This window comes from Notolabrus celidotus, chromosome 6, assembly GCF_009762535.1.
Source record: "Notolabrus celidotus isolate fNotCel1 chromosome 6, fNotCel1.pri, whole genome shotgun sequence".
NCBI classification, from domain to species: Eukaryota; Metazoa; Chordata; class Actinopteri; order Labriformes; family Labridae; genus Notolabrus; species Notolabrus celidotus.
Window position 1 is genome coordinate 24,723,104 of NC_048277.1, and position 24,200 is coordinate 24,747,303.

The following is a 24,200-nucleotide window of genomic DNA, read 5'->3' on the forward strand; positions in this document are numbered from 1 at the left end:
TAGGAGTGATTAATTTGAGTTTCCTCATGTATTCTTTATTAATACTGCATTAGTCCAAGTCCAAAGTAGAATGCTTTATGTATTATGCAGCAGTAAATGTATAGCAAAGTCAAGTTTTTCTCAAAGTCATGTAAGGACAATACATTGCTCACTGCTGCTGCTTATAAATGAATGTCTAATGCAAATGCTAATAGTGTTAAAGGAGGAGTCATGCCCCCGGTCTCACATGCTTACCCTCGTTTTCGATGTCAGCGGTAAACTCTTCACTCCATCAAGGAAAACTGTATTCAGGTACCCCTCTCCATAAGAAGCATCCTCATCTTCATAACTGTCCACCCCAACACTGAAAGCCTCTTTCATCTTCTCCGGCATCATAAAATTGAGTATCACCACGAGAATCCCGATAATGGTGCACAGCAAACCTGCAAATCATTCATGTCAGTACAAATCACCTCCTTTTGCAGGAAGGGCTTTCCATGTCAGTTTAAATGCAGAATATAAAGGGTACAGCTTCCTCTCTTTACCTGTAGCCAGGGCCAGCCAGAACGAATGACTGTACTCAGTTTCAAAGGAGTCAGTTCCTATGGAGAAAACACACTGTGGCACGTTCCTGATGGTGGAGAAAGAAGCCATGGAGAAGAAGATGAAAGCTGCAGTGGCTATCATCATGTATCCGGCGTAAAGAACAACTGGCATGGAGAAGAGGATATTGGCGAGCAACCAGCTGCAAAATGCAGTCCTGTGAAAATATGCAACCAAAAATGTTCAGCTTTTATTTTCTCAAAGAGCTTTTATACAAATACAAGGTTGATCTGTAAATATATTATGTTACCAGAGGGTTGCAGAAGCGTATCTTCCGGAGTATTTATACTGATAGATGAGTCTGCATGGGCTGCCTGGAGTGAATTTCTCAGCGATGTACAGGATGGGGTTGGGTAGACCTTTCTCCAGAGCTTCCTGATACTCGTCTTCGATTGTGTCATGCCAGCTAAACATCTCATTGTAGTCAATGGTCTCATTCAGCTGTATGACAGGATTCCCTACGAGAAAAAGGGGTAGAATGTAGGGTTGCAAAGGGGTGGAGCATTTCCGGTAAATTTCCAGAAAGTTTCCAGTAAATTTCTATGGGAAGTTAAGCTAGGGAATTTTGGAAATATTCCAAATTGGAAACTTTCCATGGGAATTATGGGAATATATGGGAATTAACTTGTGAATTGAGTATAATATAATGGAAAGGTATCATATCCAAGCATTCATATTTGCTTTGTTATAAGCAGACATCCATCCAAAATAATAAAATTAAAACAGATTTATTTGTAAGTAGACTTGATTTAACACTTTATCAAGTGTTAAATCAATTATTTCACTGAAGAACAAAAACATGAATGTTGAGTTAAATATTACTCATCCCCCGACCCCATTCAAAAATTAACAAAAATTCAATCCCAACAAAGTCCCATTCAAAATGCTAAATGAAAAGAGCCCCTCTCCCTCCAACAAAAGTCCCATTCAACATGCAAATAAAAAAGCATCTTCCCTCAAGCTTCTCAAACTTAGCCTCTGCAGGATTCTAGAAATCATCTGTGCATGTGATGGAGGAATGCACAGTGCATGTAGGGGGCGTGGTCTCAATAGCCCTGCAGTAAGCAGTGTGCTATGTGCATGTGATTGAGGAATAGCGGAAATATTCAACTGTACTTTAATGAAATCTGGTTGTTTTAGTCAGGAGTATGCTGAAATATATTTTCCCCCACTATATTTAAGTTCCCTATTAAGAGCCAACCTTCAATTTAGTAAATTCATGATTTATTCCTGTTAATTCCCATGGAAAGTTTCCAACTTTGAAAATTCTGCAACCTTAGTAGAATGTATGTAATTTTTAAGAGCTGTGTTTCTACTTTTGATGACGGAAATTGCAGGAATATTTAATTAGACTTGTAAGCAAACATCTCAATGCAGGATCTACGTTGTTTAAACATTCAGACGGTATAAAAGTGCATTCCCCAGAAAAGTAAACATCTCAGCAGTATTAGTGACTCACCCTTTAGTGTGACATTAATGCCGTACAGTCCCACGTGTAAGCCGATGTCAGCATTAACCACAGCATTGCTGAAAGACTTATAGGTGGAATTTGTGGTCATTTTGGCCTCAGCCCAGTCGCATGTGAAGTTCAGTGCTGCAGTGGAGAAAACAAAAAGGGTTAATAATGTACCAGGAAAATGAAAATCTATGATTTATTCACCAATTAGGATAAAAGCAAAAAACTCACCCACTATCACCACACCTATGAACAAGCTGATGATTATTCTAAACATCCAGAACAGCCTCTGACAGGAAGAGAAGAATCTGATTACAGATGTACTGAATGAGAAAAGTGTAAAGACAATTAGAAAGAGCATTTAGTTATTAACCACTTTCAGAAACCATCCAAACAAGTGCAGAACGAGACTGCAATCATGTTGCAGTGAGTAATAGTTTATCTGAACATCTGCACTCACCGACTTCCCTCTTATCCCTGGTAGGATAAGAAGCAGACTGACTGCTAACATGAGGAAGACCAGAATAACAGTGAGCAAGCGGCCGCTGAAGATGAAGGAGGACCTTTGTGGAGTGTAGAATGGGTAAATGTCAACGTAGAAAGTCATCCTAGCTCCGGATCTAGCCGAGACTAGACAGTGTGACAGAGAAGACAGTGTTAGTGGCAGGGTTCTCAGTTTCCTCCAGATGCAGAGATAGAGGCTTGTGTTCCTTACACCTGATAAGGGATGGGACATTGGTAAACGTAACAATGCCTTACTTATGTGATAGCATCCAACCTGTGAATTTGTAATGCAAAGAAATAAATGCCCAAAGGTGTTGTTAAAGTAAATTGTATCGGAATAGTTTGAACGGAATCATTAATTGCAAATAAATCAATCAAAATAACAGAAAGATAGTACAAAAGCAAAATGTCTCTCCTACCTGCAAATTTGTAAGATGCAGACTGAGGAACACCTGACTTGAAGTGTGGATGTTGAGTACTCAAACCCTTCTTTTATACCACTGTCTCTCCTCAGGTCACTGAGGAGGAGGATGTAGTGACATGAATGCTGTGGAGAAAGTGGGTGTGATCCAGAGATAATGACCATTCCTGTTTGGGCAACACAGATCACACACATTTTGGGATAAGCTGTGAAACTCATACTGGCTTTACTGTTGCCCCATCCCTCACCTGGACAGGTGTCCTCTTGCAACATTTCAGACTCTACAGTAGGTAAGTCTATGCCATTTTCTCTTATAATACAGCAATAAGGAAACAGGGCAGTCTGTGGAGGTCTGCAGAGCTAAAGGAAGAGTAAGTTGTTCTGTTCATTCAAAGAGATAGGCAGGCAGGATAAGCCTCCCTTACTTTTATTTCTAGTCCCTTTTAAATCAAGTATATTGCATGGGAATGGAATAAATTGAAGTTAGTTACCTTCAGCTTATCTTTTCAGAGGTCCTTCACTCCTCTTGGTTGCTGACTGAACTGAGGAACATCTCTCGCTTCAATGGATTTACGTAAACGGGCTTGGAGTATCTGTGCAGTGGTTGGCTTGGTACTCTGTGTCTGTGAACGTAAGTAGTCTGCAGTTGTTCTTCATATTCCTCAGTGAAAAACACGCTGAAAGAAACGCTTATCTCCGCTCAACGTGTATTGATTGGACAGGTTCATGCGGTGAAAGAAACTGGGAAGTTCCTCGTTTTGATGGCTGGTACAACAGTTTGGGAAACCCAAGACGCGGAGCTGTCGGTAAGTTTCTAAAGTGTGCAGTAGCTTCAGGACTAGAGTCTCAGTCAGGTACAGGTACAGGTACAGGTAGCTCACCGCTCACCGTGCTGTGTTTGGTTTGTGCTTGCGCAGGTTCACACCTTGTGCGCATCGTGCCCGCGCAGTACTGGGACGGGGTCTACCAACCGGTCCAGGAACCGCTGCTGCCGAACCCACGCGGGCTTAGCAGACTGCTGACTGCTGGACCCTCCGGTCTCCCTTCAACACGAAACCAGACCGTGCTCTCTGTGTTCTTTGGTAAATGCACAGAAAATTGTTGCTCTGAAGTTTCAAAAGTTATTCAATTCTCCTCACTTTACCAAAATAAAGGTGCGTCATAAGTTACATTTTAAGGCCAGTATTTGGCCATGAGTACGTGGGTAACTTTAGAAATAGTAAAAATGATATTTTATTAATTAATCTAGTCATTATCTTAAAGCTGCTGTTGTTAGGAATGATGTGTACTGTACTTTTTTTCTGGGTTTGGAGAAAAGGTCATAATACCAAGCAGTACCAGTGTTGCCAACTCCTCAGTGAGGAAAGCAGCTATTGGCTGTCCTAAGAGTCGCTAAATGTCCCTAAAGACGTCATCACTTAATTTGCATAATTTAAATTATACTGGACGCTGCAGGAGGGACGTGTAACATTGAGGGAGAGACAGAAACAGAGTAAAAACACCTTAAATCTGTTTATAAGTACACTTAGGAGCCTACAACAAATGAAAGTAAAACATGACATTTTTCAACCTTAACATTTCCTACATTTTTATTGTATACAATCTACATTAACAAACGAAATGGACCAAAAAGAGACAGTAGGCGGGATAAGCCAGCGGTGTCTCCATACATGTGTGATACATTTGCAGTCTGAATGCTGAGGGATGAACACTGCCTGCTCTGACTGCAGCCTAGGAGGGACTCACAGCAGCATCCACTGCTCGTTGAGGAGAGTAAGAAAGATATATGCTTTCACATCAGTCTCAAAAAGTCTTAATTTAAAACCAAGCTGCAACCTCTGGTCTAAAAATATGAGTCAATACGGAAGTGTTAAAAGCTGCAGTTCATCAAGGATCCGCTTGAGGCTGGCTCCGGAAGTACTGGAAGTCACATACACATGAATGGGAAAAAGACGATCTTTGCAGCAGAAATAAACATGTTTACAGCCTGGTACAAAAGACGAGTGTAGTCTGAATAGCTCATTTCTCGATGTGCTCTCACTGTGAGGGGGGTGAATTTTTTTCTAATGCGGCAATTTCGAAGATATTGAGATTACTAGTCTTCCAATGAGAGGCACAGCTGCCTGTGGAAACACTGCAGCTGTTGGCTAGGAGGCTCAAACTCCGCCCCTTTACGTCACACTGGCTAGACAGAAGCAATATGGCTGCCGCTGCCGATTGGCTTCAAAACAGCTCTTCAGAAACAGATGGGTGGCGTCACGGATACTCCGTCCATATTTTATACAGTCTATGTTTAAAAGCAGAAAAAGTTGCTAGATTTGTCTCTTGTCGCTTTTTTGAAAAAGAGTCACTAGAGCGATCTGAAAAATCGCTCAATATCGCGACAAAATTGCTAAATTGGCAACACTGATCGGTACTCATCTGTAAGTGAAGTAATTTGAGATTAAGGCGAAATCTCTGTGTTTTCAATTGCCTTGGTATCAAACAATGTGGGCGGGGTTACGACAGCAGAGTGGATGGGTAGTGTTGACATTGGAAATCTCTCAGAACTGATGTTTATATCACAACTACCAACAGCAGCTTTAACAATGTACCACTATATATTTTTTAAATTTATTGATCAGTGTAAAAAAAATTGGGGTAATGTATTCCTCTTCTCAGGTTACCATGTTGCTTTTGAAATATTTGACACAAGATCCCCTGGGTGTCCCCCTGAGTTTATGAACATCCCAGTCCCAAAGGGTGACCCTGTTTTTGACCCAACTGCCACTGGAGAAGTCCTGCTGCCTTTCCAGAGAATGATGTGGGAGAAAGAGTCTGGCCAGAGTCCTGGTAACCCTCGGAGACAGGTGCTTATTGATGACCTTGATTAATGTGGAAAAAATGATATGATAATGCTACAAATGTAGTCCAACATTATACAGCAGGTTAAGAACACAATAAGTTCTGGAGGTCATAGTAAATCATGTTAGCCTACATTTTCCAATTCATGAAGTGCAATTATTTGATACAATGCATGCAGGTGAACTTGGTGACAGCATGGATAGACGGTAGCTCCATCTACGGCCCATCCACGTCCTGGTGTGACTCCCTCAGAAGCTTCTCTGGAGGGCTCTTGGCTTCTGGCTCTGAATGGAACATGCCCACTCAGGGCACAGAGCACAGTTTCATGTGGAGTGCTGCTGACCCAACAACAGGAGAAAATGGACCAAATGGTCTTTATGGTGAGACAGTTTTTGTTCTTGCTTCTGATCTAGCCTGCAGAGGTAATAGTTGTGGTAAAGTTTCCTAAGCTGATTTCTCCTAATCTTCAATTCACTGAAACACACAATAATACTGTCTTTCCTCCTTACCTGGAGTGCGTACATCTGGATAGTTATCTGTGATTTATTTGAGATTTATTAGCTTTGGCTCAACCCAGAGCAGTTCAGCTCAGTGATATTTATTTTAATGTCACTATCACCCACAAAGCTCAAGATAATGACTCTTTCCAAGTTAAATGGCTGTTTTGTTGTTCATAATAATCCATCTTAAGCATCACAAACTAGCTGGGATCACTCATAATAAATCCCCAAATCCACCACCCCACATTAGAATGGTCTGTAAACAAAGATTTTCCTTAAGGTAAAACTGGATTATTTTGTGTTTGGCTGAGTTATACATGTAAACAACCAAGCATCTGACATGTTTTTAAACTCTATTAGGCAACAGCAATGTAATCCATATTGCAAGAGGCCCAAATAAATAACAACAAGCAGCAAACATTTCTTGCAAATAGTATTTCACCTCAATTAGGGTGAGTCCAAAGGGGCCCTGCCTGTCGTGTGTTGTGACTCATTTATTATTGTGTCAACGGCTTGTCATGCTAACCATAGGTAATCCCCTCTTCTATAGGAAAGAGGATGCCATACAGGTGTCATAAATACAGCGTTTTGTTGCTTGTGTTGTTGAAGGAATGTAGTTATTATCTGAGGTGGAGGCGGAGGTGGAGGGGGAGGATGTAACACTTATGTCGCATCCTTGAAAACATAACAGAATCATCACTTCATTAGTGGTCAACACCTTTATTAATTAACACAATGAGTGTTTAAATGTAATACATAACCTTTATTTAAAAGACTTTACCAATACACCTATTCTCTGTTTGTTGCTGTGTAGCTATAGTGATGCTAATACACGAGTTGGATTGGCAGTATTCACTGTGATTTGTGTCATCTTATGACCCCAGTGTTGGGCAATGCCTGGGCCAATGAGAACTTGTTCACGGCAGCAGAGGGGATTATCTGGTTTCGCTACCACAATTATGTCGCCACCAAACTGCAGGAGGAGCACCCAGAGTGGTCAGACGAAATGCTGTTTCAAAACGCCAGGAAGACCGTCGTGGCCACATTCCAGGTAGATGGAAAAGTCTTGGTGTAATCCTCTCACTGCACAGGTGCTGATTTAATTTACAGTGTGAAAGAAAGAGCAGCATGAACACTAGGAGGTCTTGATTTTTTTGGATGAAAGTTGTCAAACATATGATTTCTAAGTTGTCTGAGTAGTTTAATCTGTCTCTGTGGCAGCTGTTCTTAACAACATTGCACACACATGTTAATAACCTGTTTTATTCCAATTTACAGGGAGCATTAACCAGATATTTCCAACAAATGAACATTTTTGGTCATATGAAGTCTGAAACTCAACTATACAATTATAAAATCTGGTATAAACACATACAGGAGTCAAGACACACTCTGCATGCATGATATATTATCTAAAATGTCTTGTTTGCAGTCTTAGTGTGCATACAACAACCTTTTTGTCTCATGTTTGACCTCACAGAATATCGCTCTCTACGAATGGCTGCCTGGATATCTTGGAGACAAAAAGCTTCCTCCTTATCCAGGTAAGGATCATCCAGAGTGCGTGTGCGTACAACTGGAGGAGAACAGGTAATGCACTAGTGACCACAAGCCGTGGTGAGGTGAGCTATCGTTGACAAGTATGTGCTCCGTCAGCAAAGCATCAACCATGAGTCTCCTTTCTCTGCTGACAGAGCAGCCGCAGATGAAGAAAGTCAAAACTCTATGGTCAGATGAGCAAGATCACACTAATCACTTTTCTTTTTCTCAAGAATGGTGCTTTTTTGTCCTCACTTTGGCTGTTTGGATCATTTCTAAAGGGTGTTTGAGGACAGTTTTCTGTAGTCTATTCAATGTCCTGCTCCATGGTCTTGCATAATACTCAAAATGTATTTGCATGCAGGTTACCAGAAGTTTGTCGATCCAGGGATCTCTCCGGAGTTTGAGGCTACTGCTGTGAGATTTGGTGTCACTATGGCACCACCTGGTGTTTACATGAGGTATTGTTCATATTTACCCCTTGGCATAATGGGAAAAATAGCAGAAGGTGTGTTTACAGGGCTTTAGCTAAGTGTGATGTTGTGTGATCTAGTGCTACTGTAAACAGTGTTAGATGTCATCTAAAACAGAGAACGTAACAGCTCATAGGAATCTAACATTCTATTCTTTACCCCACAGGAACAGAACCTGCCAATTTCGTGAGATTGTAAATGCAGACGGCAGCTTCTCTCCAGCACTGCGTCTTTGTGACAGCTTTTGGAAACGTCAGGTATGTCATAATATTAATGATATCAAGCGTGAGAAGGTATTTTACAATAAACCAGGAATTTACTAATTGAAGGTTGGCTCTTAATAGGGAACTTAAATATAGTTTAGGAAAATATATTTTAGCATAATCCTGACTAAAACAACCAGATTTCATGCAAGTACAGTTGGATATCTCTGCTATTCCTCAATCACATGCACATAGCACACTGCTTACTGCAGGGCTATTGAGACCACGCCCCCTGCATGCACTATGCATTCCTCCATCAAATGCACAGATGATTTCTATTTTGGATGGATGTCTGCTTATAACAAAACAAATATTTTGGCTTGGATATGATACCTTTCCATTCATTTACCCTCAATTCCCAGTTAATTCCCATAAATTCCCATGGAAAGTTTCCAATTTGGAATATTTTTCTAAAATTCCCCAGCTTAACTTCCCATGGAAATTTACTGGAAACTTTCCACCCCTTTACAACCCTAGTTATTACAAGTATGACCCTGTGTATTTTTGAAAACAAGATCAGGCAGCCAAGTCACATTAAATACTATTGTTTATTTATGGAGATAGAGCGAAAGTTCTTGAGGACAGCTGATGTATGGCTTTAGTAACAGGTAAAGCTTTGGCAGCAGCTACAACTTGCCTTTCATAAACCACTGTGTGAGGACATAACATACCATTTGTACAAATATTTGTCTTGCCCTTCCTTTAATTTTAAATAACTATGCATATTTCTGTAAAGGGAAGGTTTTTTGTGGGCTTTAAATCAATAATGTGTTGACATAGACTGTAAAGTCTGAAACTGATTAATCCTTGGTTATTTTTAATTTCCCTGTCTGGTCTGCGTTTTGTCAAACATGGGTCTTTAAAGGTTCTATGTGAAGTTAGGAAGGGAAGACTAGCTGTGATAGATTCTCTTTCCCAAGAATTAGTTGGGGTTACATCTGCTTTCAGACTTAAATATGCACATATATTTTAAATGGTCTCTCTGGTTTCACCTCCGGAGAGGTTATACATATCGTATAAAGCTGTGCATTTTATGGATTTTCATTTGTCATTTTTTTTCAGCGAGTCAATATGGCGACAGGTCAAGATGTAGATGACCTCCTCATGGGCATGGCTTCCCAGATTGCAGAGAGAGAGGACCATGTTGTCGTGGAGGACCTGAGAGGTTTTTAACTTATTCTCTGACATCAGAAACAGGTTTATTACAGACAGAATATGAAAAGTAAGAGAAGTTAAACGTATAATAAAGGTCATAACTTGTAACCTGCAGACTTCATGTACGGACCCATGAGGTTCAGTAGGACCGACCTAGTGGCGGTGACCATCCAAAGAGGAAGAGACTTCGGTCTGCGTAGCTACACTGAGGTCAGAGGAGCTCTGGATCTCCCTCCTGTTAGTACATTTGGAGACATAAATCCTGAGCTCAACAAAACCAACCCACAGGTAAAAAGCACAGTCCCATCAGTAAAATGTCCTTAAAACGACGAGTGATAGATTGAAAAGTTGAACTGTGAATTAAAGTATGTCTTACGTTCCTCTCGAACAGTTGTTACAGGATGTTGCAGAACTTTACGACAGAGACATCTCAAAACTGGAGCTGTTCCCCGGAGGACTGCTGGAGTCTCTGGATGGTCCAGGTCCGGTTTTCTCCACCATCATTCTGGACCAGTTTGAACGCATTAGAAACGGAGACCGCTTCTGGTTCGAGAACAAACAAAACGGGTAAACTCATCTCTAAAGGACGAAACAGAAACAGCTCTTATATATTTTTCATTGAGTACAGCATGACTGATCTGACCTCAGCAAAGATTATGTATAACAAAGATAATGCATTACAAAGTATCCAGTCATTAGAAATGGTATGCACACCCTGTCTCCCAATACCTTTACATTTCTATTACCTCTTTTGTAAAGCAGCTGTAATGATTTAATAAAATCAGACACATTTTTGTGTCCAGATCATGTGAGAGAAAGGGGATCTATGTTGACAGAAGTCTCAGATAGTTATTTTTTCAGATTTTTCGCTCTGAAAAACATCATCTTAGTTCTTCAAGTGTTGTCCCTTGTGAAAAAAGGGTTGAGTGCTTAACAAGAATTGTTCATTATCTGTGCTCACATTGATTCCTGCCCTTTAAATGAGTAGACTCAGAGCATACAAGTCTCATAAAGGGCCAGGGCAGAGGCAGAGTGCAGATAAAAGACATACAGACATTGACTCTGAGGACTACAACCTTTCTTCACTATCTCTTGAATACTGATTGTGATAATAACTTTTCACATGTGTCAGTCATCATACAACAGTTGTATGCTTTGGGGTGTTTTACAGTTTGTTTACAGATGAAGAGATAAAGAGGATCCGCAATGTGACCTTTCATGATGTCCTGATTGCAGTATCGAGTGCAGAAGCCACGGATATACAAAGTAACGCGTTCATCTGGATGAACGGTACAAACATGCCTTCTATATTTGATTCAGATTTGCATCCATGACATAATGTTTGAAGAATAGGCTCAAAACAATCCCTCTGTGTTACCTCAGGTGACCCCTGTCCTCAGCCCACACAGCTCAATGCATCAATGCTGCATCCCTGCACTAAAGCTACCACACTTAATTACTTTGATGGGAGCAAAGCTGGCTTTGGGATATTCATCATTGTTCTCTTCCTCTTCCCTTTTGGTCTGTATTACACCCACAAATGAATCTCTTTGTGCATTAAAACAACACAGACAGCGCTAATCAGCAGTTTTACTGTGAAACTGATAATAAGCTTTTGTTATTTGACTTTCACAGTTAGTTTTCTAGTGGCCTGTATGGTGGCAAATCTCCGTAAGCGCAGGTACAGAAAGTTCCAGAAAATAAAAAAAGTTGGGGACAGAGCGGAGGAGCCAGCTCTGGGAATCCATGGTAAGAAAACAGTTTTCAATAGTTTATTTGCTGTTTCCTTTATATTCCCTGTATGAGCCAGGATTTACAATTTACTTATTAACCACTGTTGAGGCCTGCACACTGGTGCAGTGGGTAGCGCTGTTGCCTCACAGCTAGAAGGTTCCTATTTCGAATTCCCGGCTGGGCAGGTGCCTTTCTGTGTGGAGTTTACATGTTCTCCCCGTGCATGCGTGGGTTTCTTGGGGTACTCCGGCTTCCTCCCACGGTCCAAAAACATGCTCTCCAGGTTAATTGATCACTCTAAATTGCCCGTAGGTCTGAATGGTCGTCTGTCTCTCTGTGTTAGCCCTGTGATAGGCTAGCGACCTGTCCAGGGTGTACCCTGCCTTCCGCCCGAAGCCAGCTGGGATAGGCTCCAGCCCCCCCGTGACCCCTAACGGGATAAGCGGTCAAGATAATGGATGGATGGAACTACTGTTGATTGGAATTGGCTGCAACTACAGTATGTGATTTAATAGCTGATTGGAGTCATTTTAAACATCTGACAAACTATTTGTTTTGCAGCCTATGAGTGGCAGAGCCGTAAAAAACCTCTGCATCCTGTCAGCGTGGAGATTGATGACAAGAGGAGGCTTCAGGTCTTCGACAGATCTGGGTCTGCTCACCGCTGCATCAATCTCAGCAACCAGGACTACCTGAATGTCCTTTTGTCCAACAACCGTCACCAAAAAGCCTTGCTGCTCAAAGTTTCCAAAGAGTACGACCTGGTGAGTAGCTGCAAACTTGAGAGAAGATTGTTTGTACCCTCAGGTTCCTGATCTGACAAAGATACAATCCAAGATGTAAGAAAGAACTTAAAAAATAAGTGTTGCTGCTCTTGCACCTTGTGTCAGCGTTTACAACCAAATTCTGTGTTCACATTTCAGATTGTTTGCTGCCTAAGCACATGCAGCGTTCTCCTTTTGCTTTTACTTTTATTTTTCACCCCATCCAATCGTTGATGCAAGCATGATTCTGCAGATGTACCTGCTCTACATCACTTTTATCTCCCTCTAGCCCTCTTAATCTTCTCCTGACGCTCCCTGTTTGCACATCCAGGTGCTGTTTTTTGATGACGAGAGCAAACGCGCCGTATTCGTCAAGCATCTGCGCCCTGGGGTGACAGACACTAGGCAGGAGATTAGAGTGAAGGAGATGAAAGAAGAGGAACTGCTGAAGGAGGCTTTGACCAGAGAGCAGAGGGCTCAGATTGTGGAAACTTTCATTCGCCATGCTTTCTCCCAGGTACAGTCAGACTCTGAACGTTTACCTCATCCTCTGCTCTGTAACAGCGCCAGCAGCTTTAGGTCGGCCACAAAATCATCGTCAGTGCTTGTTTGAGGTTGAATAAGCTCCAACCTCCAGCCAAAAGAGCTAATTGTTGTTCATGATGGTGACCTCATCAGCGTGGAGCATTCAGTAACCTCAGTTTACGTTGATATTACTGATGACACGATGGTGACGCTCTCTCTGGTGCACAGGTGTTGGAGATACAGAAGCGTGACGCTGGAGACATGAGTGGCGTTTCCCGCAAGAAAGCCAAAGAGGTTCTGGAGTGTGAGCTGGCAGCGTCAGAGTTCGCTGATGCTCTGGGCCTCAAGTCTGACTGTTTGTTTGTGGACTCCATGTTCACACTGGCTGATAAAGATGGAAACGGCTACCTCTCTTTGCAAGAGTTTCTCGATGTGATGGTCATCTTTATGAAAGGTAAAAAGCATGAGTCAAACTGGCTCCAGCTGTTTTGTGTATCTGGGTGTGGTATATTCAAACCTCAAAAACATCATATTTTTTCTTTTGTTTTTCACTTAGATTTTATTTCCATTTTTTCAATTTAAGCACAAACAAAAGACAGAGGAAACACAAAAACATCAACAAAAACATCAACATTATTGCCAGACTTGTAATATTCACAGTTTCTGACAAGTTCCACAGTCATAGGTTTTGTACAATAAAATGGAGGTTAGTAATGTTTCCAACAGTAAGAAGGGGAGCAGCCACCACACACATCCTCTATTCCAAAAAATATAGTTTCCATTTTTCCCACAGTGTAATTTACAAATCTTTTCTTAATCTTTGCAGGAAAGTCATTTTTTTCCATCTCGTGATTTTCTTTCATGATTTCAAACCAATTTTGTAATGTGGGTGGATCTGCCTGTAACCGTTTACGGGTGATTTCTTTTTTAGCAGCGATAATAAATATTTTTAAGAGATATTTGGTGTCTCCTGTTAAGTCCTCTGGCAGGTCACCCAAGTAAAGAAAAACAAAAGTTAATGGAATTGACAATCCATGAATTTGTTTCATAATATTTGAAATATTTAACCAAATTCGTAGTAATTTTGGACAGTTCCAAAAAATATGGTGGTGATCTGCTCCTTCACTCCCACAGTTCCTCCAACATGAACGACTTCTAGATGCAGAATTTTTTCCCATTTCAGGAGTAATGAAATATTGACAAGATTCTTCCTACCAAACTCACGCCAATACATAGAACAAGAAGTGAAAAGGTGTTTTGACATATGTTATCCCATTGCTGTTCAGTTATTTTATCATTCAATTCTTTTCCCTATCTCTCTTTAACATGGTGTGTGGTACTTTCTCTTACTTCTCCAATCCCCTGGTAGAGTTTTGAAATTAGTGATTTAGAGGTACTACTGTATGCCTGCACGACTAACTGTATTATTTTATTACATTCTATAATTGTTTCCCTTTTCTTAAATTCTTTTAAGATATACTGTCGTAACTGTAAATATCTAAAAAAAAATCTAACTTTTTTAAGTTGTATTTTCCTCTTAGTGTTTGACACATCATATTTTTTCAAATGAAATGTTTTATCTTTGTCATTTTTCATAACAAATAAAACAATATTTAAACATTTATGATTTAACTATTTGCTAAAGCTTTTGATGATTCTATGCAGAAAATAATAAAATATAAAAATATTTTAATGTTTTTTTATGAGAGGGTCAAAAAGCCACTGCTAATAACAATTAGTTTATTTTTGTGAAAAGTTGCTAACTAAGAAGGATCTGCTGTGATCATACACGTGCATATAAAGTACAGTTTTATGTTGTATTACACATCATGACTCTAACTAATGCAATAAATGAATTAAATGATAACTGTTTTGTTTTATTAGGTGTTGTAGACTGTGATATAAAGAGTGATGATGATAGTGATGTCTAATGTTTATATAAGGTAAGTAAACAGACATATCATTGAGCATCAATGTTTTTAACCAGGGTCTCCAGAAGAAAAATCCAAACTCCTGTTCTCCATGCATGACATCGGAGGAACTGGTTTCCTATCAAAAGAAGAATTTGCCAGGATGCTCAGGTTGACTGATTTTCCTTTTTCCTTTCATTACTGCATCAGTTCTTATTTTATGTCACTTGGTTCATCTTGACTCTTTTGATGCAGGTCTTTCATTGAAATCTCAAACTGCGCTCTGTCAAAGAGCCAAGCAGAGGACGGCATCAAGGCCATGATGCAGGCCGCAGGCTTTGATAAAAAGGAGAAAATCACATGGGAGGACTTCCATTTCCTCCTGCGGGACCATGAGAAGGAGCTGCAGTTTGCTCAACTCAATGTCAAAGGTTGAAGAAAGTTTTGTGTAAGAAGATCTATTTCAAATCTCTAACCTTGTCTGATATAAATATGCTGTGTTTGTGTGTGAGTGCAGGCATGGAGAAACAGGGGAAGAAGCGGCTGAGTCGAGACATGAGAGTATCCTTCATCTGTCCAGGAAGCCTGTAAGAAAATAGGACGCAGTCCGTCATCACTCATCCAGATCATAAACAGCAACTGTTGCTCGTCACTTAAAGAAAAAAATGATGTTGCTTTTTCAGATATTCGTTTGATTTATACATCCCTAGTGATCATTGTCCTATTTTTTTTGTTTACAGCAGCAAAATGGAGGGACAGGAGTTAAGAAGACGGAAAAAGTTTGTTCCTTATTTAATCGTTCTGCTCCTGTAAATGAGTTCCTTAATACAGGATGAGAAGGGGTCTAGAGCAGGGGTTCCCTTTGTGTGGGTCGGGACCCTCTGGGGGGTAGCCAGACACAAATGTGGGGTCGTGAGATGTCTTTTTAGAATATATTTTTTAATGATCTAAAAATATTACATTTTACCCTTGATAGTAAAAAATATGAACAAAAATAGTAGCTAACCTTGAAATAATAGCTTTAGAAAATGTAATGTAAAATAGAAAATGTAATGAGTTTTCTGCCTTTCTTTGTTGCCACATGACTCCTAAGTTTAGGGTTAGTGAACAGTTAATTATCAAAAGCATCAGTAGCAGTAGGTTAGTTCATAACGGCACAGGAAACACAGCCACATGCTCATGTAGGTAGGGTCATTTTCTGCAGACCAGCTAAATGAAGCCACATTAAATCACTTTGAGGGACAGTGGGGGTCGCGAGTCTTTGGTACCTATATTTTGGGGGTCGTGGGCTGAAAATTTTGGGAACCCCTGGTCCAGAGTTTATGAATTGTCTCAATGAAACTTCATTTATAAATTGACAAAACATTCATCTATGCACTAATTTAAGTCTGACTGTTTGGATATTTTAGGGTAGGTGTTAACACTCCAGATGTCTATGTGAAACCAAAGCGTGAGCAGTACATCAGGAACCCAATCCAGCTGAAGGTCCAGCAGTTCAAGCGTTTCATTGAGAATTACCGACGTCACATCGTCTGCTTCATCTTCGTTTATGGCATCACAGCAGGCGTGGCACTGGAAAGATGTTACTGTGAGCAGAAACTCCTCACTAACTCCTATCAGTGTATACAAGCCCTTCTTTATTTGAGCATCACATTTTTAAGCATGTTGTTTCAGACTACGCTTTGCAGAGCGAATCTACAGGCATACCTGAGATTTCAGAGGTGGGCATCGTGGTGGCACGTGGCACTGCAGCTGCCATCTCTTTTCTGTTCCCCTACATGCTCCTCACTGTTTGTCGCAACCTCATCACACTGTGCCGAGAGACCTTCCTCAACCGATACATCCCCTTTGATGCTGCCATTGATTTCCACCGCTTCATGGCCATGACCGCCGTCCTACTTTCAGGTTAGCAGACTAAAGAAAAATCATTACATTACAGTTTTTTCTCAGTCGCTTTGGTACATTTCTCAGATGAGAATTGAAATTCTCAAAACTATTTGTTCAATCTTCACATCATTATGTCACTTGTGCACATCAAAAACACAGTTTATCATTTCTTTGAGTAAGTTGCAAATGCTTTGGTACATCCATGCAAATGATTATGTACAGTTCTCTGCTGTTTCCTACATTGTCAAGTGCTTATGTCATGTTGATCAAAATGTATTATAATGGGTCTCTGTTGAATAGTCTCACCCTCCACAACATTAAGGCATTAGTTCATCGCATAAGTCTTCACATGTAAAATGGTTGAACATGTTGTCAGAATATGTCAGTCATATTTCTGTACATTTCCATCAGACTTTTTTTTCTAAATCTGTCCTAAATTGGTAAATTTCTCCGAAGTGAATCTTGACTTTCTCTAATGAAGGGAAATGTGTGAAGCATTAGATCAACCAATGATCAACCAGTTTTCTGAAATAGCTCAAAGGTGCATCTCATGAACCATCAACTGGCAAGTATATATACATAGCCGGAGCACAGCACGATGTTACAATGTAAAAGCGTAAATGTGAATCTTGTCCAGTCTCTTGCAATCAATTTCCCACATACACTAAGGTGTAACTTACAATTTGAAATAACTGTCATCAAAACTTTAGCCATAGTTTATATCAGAACGTCCCTCCAGAGTACACTGTTATATTGACAACATGACTAAGCATTTTGACTGTCTTATCCCTACACAATGACACAAGGACTTGTCGTTCTGAGGGCACTGACATGTTCATTGACACAGATATTTACTTCAGTAAGACAACTCACGTTTACTTAAGATAAAGTTTATTGCAGCATACAGTATTGTGTTTGGCCTATTGGCTCTGAACCTCATTACTCCTCGTAGATTATTTAAATGCAGACATTAAGGAGTAATGAGATAGGACTAACCCCCCTCGGAGCCCGCAGGTGGATAGCGGGGAGGAAGTGGGTACGGAGTTTGCACACAGCACTGAGCAGGACAACAGGAGCACTTGCAAAGCAGAGGCAGAGACAGGGAGACTTGCAGCTGAAATAGACCGCCAGATGAGAGGATGTTGAGATCAGCTGATAGGGAGGATGATGACGTGTCAGTATGAATGAGCACAGCTCAAGTTGTCTGCCTGAACTAGTTTGCAGGCGGCGCTCCATTTTTGAGAGATGAACCAAGGGTTTTGAGCAAGAAACTGGCTTTTGCAGGTAATCCATGGTGTTTTGCTATTTGTACGAATTGTTTTGAGAAATGCACTTACTGTTTTGCAAATGTCGAGGATGATTCGAGAAATGTACCAAAGCTACTGAGAAAAACTGTAAATCAGAGCGTAAGATGATTTAAGATGGGATGAATGAATGAAATAATATTTTATTTTCATGTTTGGTAATACACATGACTCATCCCTCCAAGAATTATTCAGACTGGTTAACTGAAAGTCAACCAAAAATATTCCAGGATCTCACACAGACAGCACCAAGCGGCATACAGTCGTACAATAACATCATCAAGCAAATAAGAACCACACCCAAGTAATAACTCACCATATTTACCCTCAAATCAACACATACATGTGTATACTTACATACACACATATATACTCAACATGCAAATTCAAACAGAAAAATAAACAGAAAAAAAATCTTCCTAGAACAACTTTTCCAAACAGTAGACATGACATTTAGACATGATAGTGTTACATGATAAAAAGAGAGGAGCAGGTGATTGGTTGAAGGTCTGTCTCCTCTGTGCCCATGCTTTAAAGGTAAACGCCTACAAAGCAAACACATTATAAGAGAAGTATTCAGTTATTAATCTCCAGATGAATCAAATTTTAGCCCGGTGCATTAACTTATTTGAACTGAATTTCTGACTTTTGGGCAAATTCTACTTAACATATTTTTAAATAAACAATAAGTTCTCACTGTTGTCATCAGCCACATTTCTTTTGCCCAAATTGTAGTATATCTCATCCACACTGGCTGCTCATAAATACTTATCTGCAAGGATGTTTTCACCTGCTCGTAGTAGGGATGGACCGATTATCGGCCGGGCCGATTATCGTCGCCGATATTCGGCATCTTGACGCATATCGGCATTGGCCTTTTTTAAAAATCCGACAGCATACACCTAAACCAAACTAATTTCTTGGGTCGGAATCTTTCAAAATTCGCTAAATCTTGTGGCAAAAATGACACCGTCTGCAGAAACCGTAGACTAGCTTGTGTTCCATTTCGGAGCTGAGCAGCATCCGTTGTGGCCCCTACAATTACTAGTGATAAAACTCATACAACCCCACTTCAAAAAAACTGAAATACCCCTTTAATACAAAGATAAGTGAAATATTAACATTTCATTTATAGTGAAATTTGGAAAACTTTATTTACTGTAGAAAACTTTAGGGAGCTATTTATTTGTTTAAGTTTTCATTTGACTTTATAAGACATGCTGCTGAGCCTGGGAGCTCCCTGCACTTTTTGATGGAATTTTAAAACAAAGATGTCTATTGTCTAAGATAAAAAAAAACTTTAACATGTTTCAAATCTGATTAGCTGTTTAATAAACATATATTTAAAGGCATTTAAACAAAGTTAAGTGTTGGAGTTTGTATTATTCAAAATTTTGACTCCAATATTTTCCCATTTTACTGCAAATGAATATCAGCTCCAAACATCTGTTATCGGCCTCCTTGACTACTAATAATCGGTATCAGTATCGGCCCTGAAAAAAAAACATATCGGTCTATCTCTAGTTCGTAGAAGCTCACTCCTTTTTCTCTTCTGACTGTAGTTGTTCATACTTTGGGCCATGTGGTCAACGTCTACATGTTCTCCATCAGCGACCTCAGCATCCTGTCCTGTCTGTTCCCAAAAGTCTTCTCCAATAACGGGTAACCTTCAAGAAATCTGTTTGGTGGTTTTAACACATTTTTGGCATACTTTGGCAAGAGTTATTTTCGCTGATTCACACTGTGCTCTCACTTTTAGGTCTGAACTTCCAAAGAAGTGGTCGTGGTGGTTTTTTCAGACTGTCCCAGGTATCAAAGAAAGCTGATATTTGACCTCCATGTGTACATAAAGTGCTTGCATTTTTATCAGAATAACTGGTTTCTTTTCGTCCTGCTTTGTCCTTTCCCCAGGAGTGACTGGTGTCTTACTTCTTTTCGCTTTTGCATTCATGTATGTTTTTGCCTCACATTATTTCCGCCGCATCAGTTTTCGTGGGTTTTGGATCACACATTATCTCTACATTGCTGTGTACATTTTAGTAAGTACTTCCTTGTTTTAAGTTTCCCTGACTGCCTTCTGCACCCTCTGCAGTCACATATTAGCTATGATTGGAGACTGATTCATGACTTCTGTGATGCTAGCTTTGTTTTCATTTAACAGACAGTTATTCACGGCAGCTACGCCCTCATCCAAGAGCCTCGTTTCTACATCTACTTAATCCCACCGGCGCTGCTCTTCCTGCTGGATAAACTCATCAGCCTGAGCAGGAAGAAGTCAGAGATCCCGGTGCTTCGAGCTGAACTGCTGCCTTCCGGTAACACCTAACATTCCCAGGAAAAATCCTTACATAGTGACTTTAGTCTTAACTAATTAAAAAGCCCTTTCCATTCCTCTTAACTGAGATCACGCAATGTCTGTGTGTAGACTGCATAATAAGAGTTCACACTCCTCTTTGCTTTCATACCTGTAGGTGTGACACATCTGGAGTTCAAGCGACCACAGGGCTTCGTGTATCGTTCTGGCCAGTGGGTTCGTATTGCATGCCTGATGTTGGGTACAGATGAGTACCATCCGTTCACACTGACATCAGCCCCTCACGAAGAGACCCTAAGCCTGCACATTCGAGCTGTGGGGCCCTGGACGAGCCAGCTCAGAGAGCTCTACACTGAGGAAAATGTGCTTGAGCTTGGAGCCCTTCCAAAGGTGGGTTACAGCTTTCCCTGAGGAAATGTTTCTCCATCTTTTTTTTCCTAATTAAGATGCTAATATTTGTTAAACGCTCTCCCCAGTTGTACTTAGATGGCCCGTTTGGTGAGGGCCACCAGGAGTGGACTGACTTTGAGGTGTCTGTTCTAGTTGGAGGAGGCATAGGAGTGACCCCGTTCACCTCCATCCTCAAAGACCTTGTGTTCAAGTCCTCCGCCAAGTCCAAGTTTCAGTGTAAAAAGGTGCTCCTTAAAATCAAAACAGCCTTTAGCACATTCTGTTTAGAATTCCTCACTTTGATGCAGACGAATCTCACACTATAATACATGTTCTCTCGCTTTAACTCACTGAAAAGGTGTACTTCATCTGGGTGACTCGAACACAGCGTCAGTTTGAGTGGGTATCAGACATCATCAGGGAGGTGGAGGAGATGGACACCCAGGAGCTGGTCTCAGTCCACATTTACATCACTCAGGTTGCTGAGAAGTTTGACCTCCGCACCACAATGCTGGTGAGATTTTACATTTCCTATTTCAAAGTGTGAAATCTGCTGGCTGTAGCTGCTAGCATTAGCTTCACACTTAGCATAGCAGTCTTAGGTTACTGCTCAGCTCCAATCTGCACAGATGAAATGGTCAAACCAAGCCAGAAACCTTGGTGTAGTCTTAGACTCAGAGCTTAATTTCAGCAGCCACATTCAGACAATTACAAAGTCAGCCTACTATCACCTTAAGAATATATCAAGGATTAAAGGACTTATGTCTCAGTAGGATGCAGGCAAACTCGTCCATGCATTTATCTTTAGCAGACTAGACTACTGTAACGGTGTCTTTACAGGACTCCCTAAAAAGTCCATTAGACGGCTGCAGCTCATACAGAATGCTGCTGCTCGAGTCCTAACAAGGACCAAAACAGTAGACCACATCACTCCAGTTCTTAGATCTCTACACTGGCTTCCTGTCTGTCAGAGAATATACTTTAAAATCCTGCTGATGGTTAATAAAGCACTGAATGGTTTAGGCCCAAATTACATTGCTGATCTGCTGCTACTTTATGAACCATCTCGACCTCTGAGGTCATCAGGTACTGGTCTGCTTTCAGTCCCTAGAGTCAGAAGGAAACATGGTGAAGCAGCGTTTAGTCATTAAGCACCACATATCTGGAACACACTCCCTGAAAGCTGCAGGTCCGCTCCAACTCTCACCTCTTTTAAATCAAAGACTAAGAATTTTTTATTTGCCACTGTCTTCCTATCTTAGCTTATTTTAACTCACTTTAAATGCAAATTTTAAATTTACTTTTAATATATTTCTAATTTTTCTTTTCTTTTCTGTTTTATTATATTTTTCATTTTAATTGTATTCTTTTATGCTTGTCTGAATTTTACCAATGCTTTTAATGTTTTAATGTAAAGCACATGGAGTTGCCCTTGTGTATGAAATGTACTTTACAAATATAGTTGCCTTGCCTTGCCTTGCCTTGCCTTGCCTTGCTTTGCCTTGCCTAGCTTTGCCTTGCCTTGCCTTAGAGGTAATCACCATTTAAAAACTGTTTCTGTTGGGTAACATTGAAAACCCTGCCTTACTAATGGTTTTGTTCCTTATGGACAGTATGTGTGTGAGCGCCACTTTCAGAAGGTGTGTAACCGTAGTCTCTTCACTGGCCTTCGGTCCATCACTCATTTCGGCCGCCCGCCCCTGGTCTCCTTTTTGAGCTCATTGCAGGAAGTTCACCCCAAGGTCAGTCCATCATTCATCCTCATCAACCCTCTTTCCTTGCATGTCTTAAAATTTCCCCAAGACCAGCCGGGACAAAATCAATGATCAATTTTATAAATGTGTTTTTATAAATAGGTGGCTAAGATTGGTGTATTCAGCTGTGGACCGCCTGGACTGACCAAGAATGTGGAGAAAGCTTGCCAGCAGATGAACAAGAGGGACCAAGCCCATTTTATACACCACTATGAGAACTTTTAACCTGTACTCTACTCAGAAGTACAAGTTACGAAAGCAATGAGCTACTTTGAGGTGGAGAATCTGAGTACTTTAATAATCAATCAATACTCTTTCACAGAGAATCATGGAGCTGAAATGGTTTTGATTTAATGTTGTGCCTTGCAGTAAAATGTTGTTGCCAACAGAGGAATTGTTTTTCCTCTGCACACTTTTACTTTTTTAAGATACTAATTATTCTCACATTTATTTCAATCAGACTAGGATGAGAAATGTTAAATTGTGCAGGATGTCATACAAAATGTATGTGGAGTCAAATTGTGTTGCTATTTAACCCTCCTGCTATGTTTGTTTCTCTGGAACAGCAATAATAGTTCTGGGTCAATTTGACCCAGGGCATATTCAATTATCCAAAAGTGTCAGAACCCCAAAAAATCCCAATACACATTTTTGTAATCAAATTTTTAACTCCATTACTAACCATTTAAATCAATATTTAGTGCAATTGTGTTCTTTATTTCACACAGATCACTGTACCATGAGGATAACTCACTCGTTTTTCATTAAAATTAATGTTAAAACTTTTTTGAATTTACATTGGAAAGCCCTAAATATAAATACAATAGTTTCAAGTGATGTTGATAAATTAACACAACACATCTTCTGTCACATGCTGCTCAGATTTTTATGCTGCATTTAGCTGGTTTGGAAGGCATATATTACCTAAAATAGACTTTAAAAAGGGTCAATTTCACCTGAAACATAACAGGAGGGTTAAACATAACTTGAGACAGCTGCTTCTATGAGGATTGAATTAATATTTATAAGTTCTTCTGTTTTGTGTAAACAGTCTGAAAAAAAGTAATATGTCTTAACAACTGAATTGTGACACTTAAATATCAGCAGGAAGTGCCCTCAATCCCACAAACTCTTTGAAGTGCCATACCCAGCTCATAGATATTACAGCAGCTTTGAATGTTGTGTCTGTTGGCTCGCCTTTGTGTTATATAAGGACCTGTGGGGTTTTGTGCAGAAAATGTTTTAAAATTATGCTGTTGGCTTCTTCTGTTGCTTTTAGCTTTTGGACAAACATTACACTTGAATTACTTCAAACTACTTAATTTGATTTGTTGGTTGAGTGATAAGCCAGACAGCTTCTCACCCCAAAAGCAGAAAAACAGGTACAGAGAGACATTTATTTCTTGGTGCATTATTATGTTATGATGATTATTATTTGGAACCAATCCTTGTCATTATTTCACCTTAAAAACGACGTTTTACTTTTACTTTGTCACATTCAATGAGCGCAGCTAACAGAAATATTGTGTCACACAGCCCCAGATCGGCCGCTTGAACACGTTTATTTGCTGATTAAATATGCAGTTGATACATTTTTTTATGGTGTCATGGAGTATTGAATTTACTGAATAAATATCATGCAGGTCAAATACAATTTACAGAGCAGGATACCCAGCTGGCACTGCACTTGACTTTATGTCAAAATGCAATACTTCAAAATAAATAAAATGAAACCTCCATGATCAACTGATGTCACATTTCTGAAAGGTATGGAGAGCAAGTTGATATCATATATATATATATATATATTTTATGCACAGACAAACACAGAGTAGGTTTTGTGACATGTAGTAGTTGGAACAGAGTTCTGTGGATGATGTT

The 24,200-nt window shown here is 40.1% G+C and overlaps 2 protein-coding genes across 3 annotated transcripts in view; one reads left to right on the plus strand and one right to left on the minus strand.

Moving 5' to 3' along the window:
- duox2 (dual oxidase 2) overlaps window positions 1–3,877 on the minus strand; it is a 5,287-nt gene extending 1,410 nt beyond the window's left edge. Inside the window, exons 1-8 of one of the 2 annotated variants that reach the window (XM_034685642.1) lie at window positions 3,455–3,877; window positions 2,962–3,089; window positions 2,499–2,668; window positions 2,270–2,327; window positions 2,042–2,176; window positions 833–1,040; window positions 525–739; window positions 235–422 (exon numbers count right to left, since the gene is read on the minus strand). In XM_034685642.1, coding sequence (XP_034541533.1) covers window positions 235–422; window positions 525–739; window positions 833–1,040; window positions 2,042–2,176; window positions 2,270–2,327; window positions 2,499–2,645 — 951 coding nt within the window. In that variant the 5' untranslated portion in view covers window positions 2,646–2,668; window positions 2,962–3,089; window positions 3,455–3,877. Of the gene's footprint in view, window positions 1–234; window positions 423–524; window positions 740–832; window positions 1,041–2,041; window positions 2,177–2,269; window positions 2,328–2,498; window positions 2,785–2,961; window positions 3,090–3,454 lie in introns of those variants that run through there. The other variant, XM_034685641.1, reaches the window with a different exon arrangement.
- Window positions 1,825–23,914, plus strand: duox (dual oxidase). Its single transcript, XM_034685639.1, has 36 exons — window positions 1,825–1,868; window positions 2,523–2,621; window positions 3,057–3,253; window positions 3,474–3,594; window positions 3,686–3,769; window positions 3,881–4,045; window positions 5,625–5,812; window positions 5,986–6,187; window positions 7,192–7,358; window positions 7,788–7,851; window positions 8,211–8,307; window positions 8,486–8,576; window positions 9,645–9,747; window positions 9,853–10,025; window positions 10,129–10,304; window positions 10,909–11,027; window positions 11,121–11,258; window positions 11,373–11,486; window positions 12,033–12,235; window positions 12,567–12,752; window positions 12,989–13,214; window positions 14,748–14,841; window positions 14,926–15,101; window positions 15,188–15,257; window positions 15,411–15,449; window positions 16,080–16,258; window positions 16,345–16,575; window positions 19,424–19,523; window positions 19,621–19,670; window positions 19,773–19,900; window positions 20,023–20,176; window positions 20,333–20,565; window positions 20,652–20,810; window positions 20,924–21,079; window positions 22,179–22,307; window positions 22,422–23,914. Exons 4-36 carry the CDS (start codon window positions 3,528–3,530, stop codon window positions 22,542–22,544), a joined length of 4,584 nt encoding a protein of 1,527 aa, XP_034541530.1. The 5' UTR covers window positions 1,825–1,868; window positions 2,523–2,621; window positions 3,057–3,253; window positions 3,474–3,527; the 3' UTR covers window positions 22,545–23,914.
- Window positions 23,915–24,200: the final 286 nt, after the last annotated feature.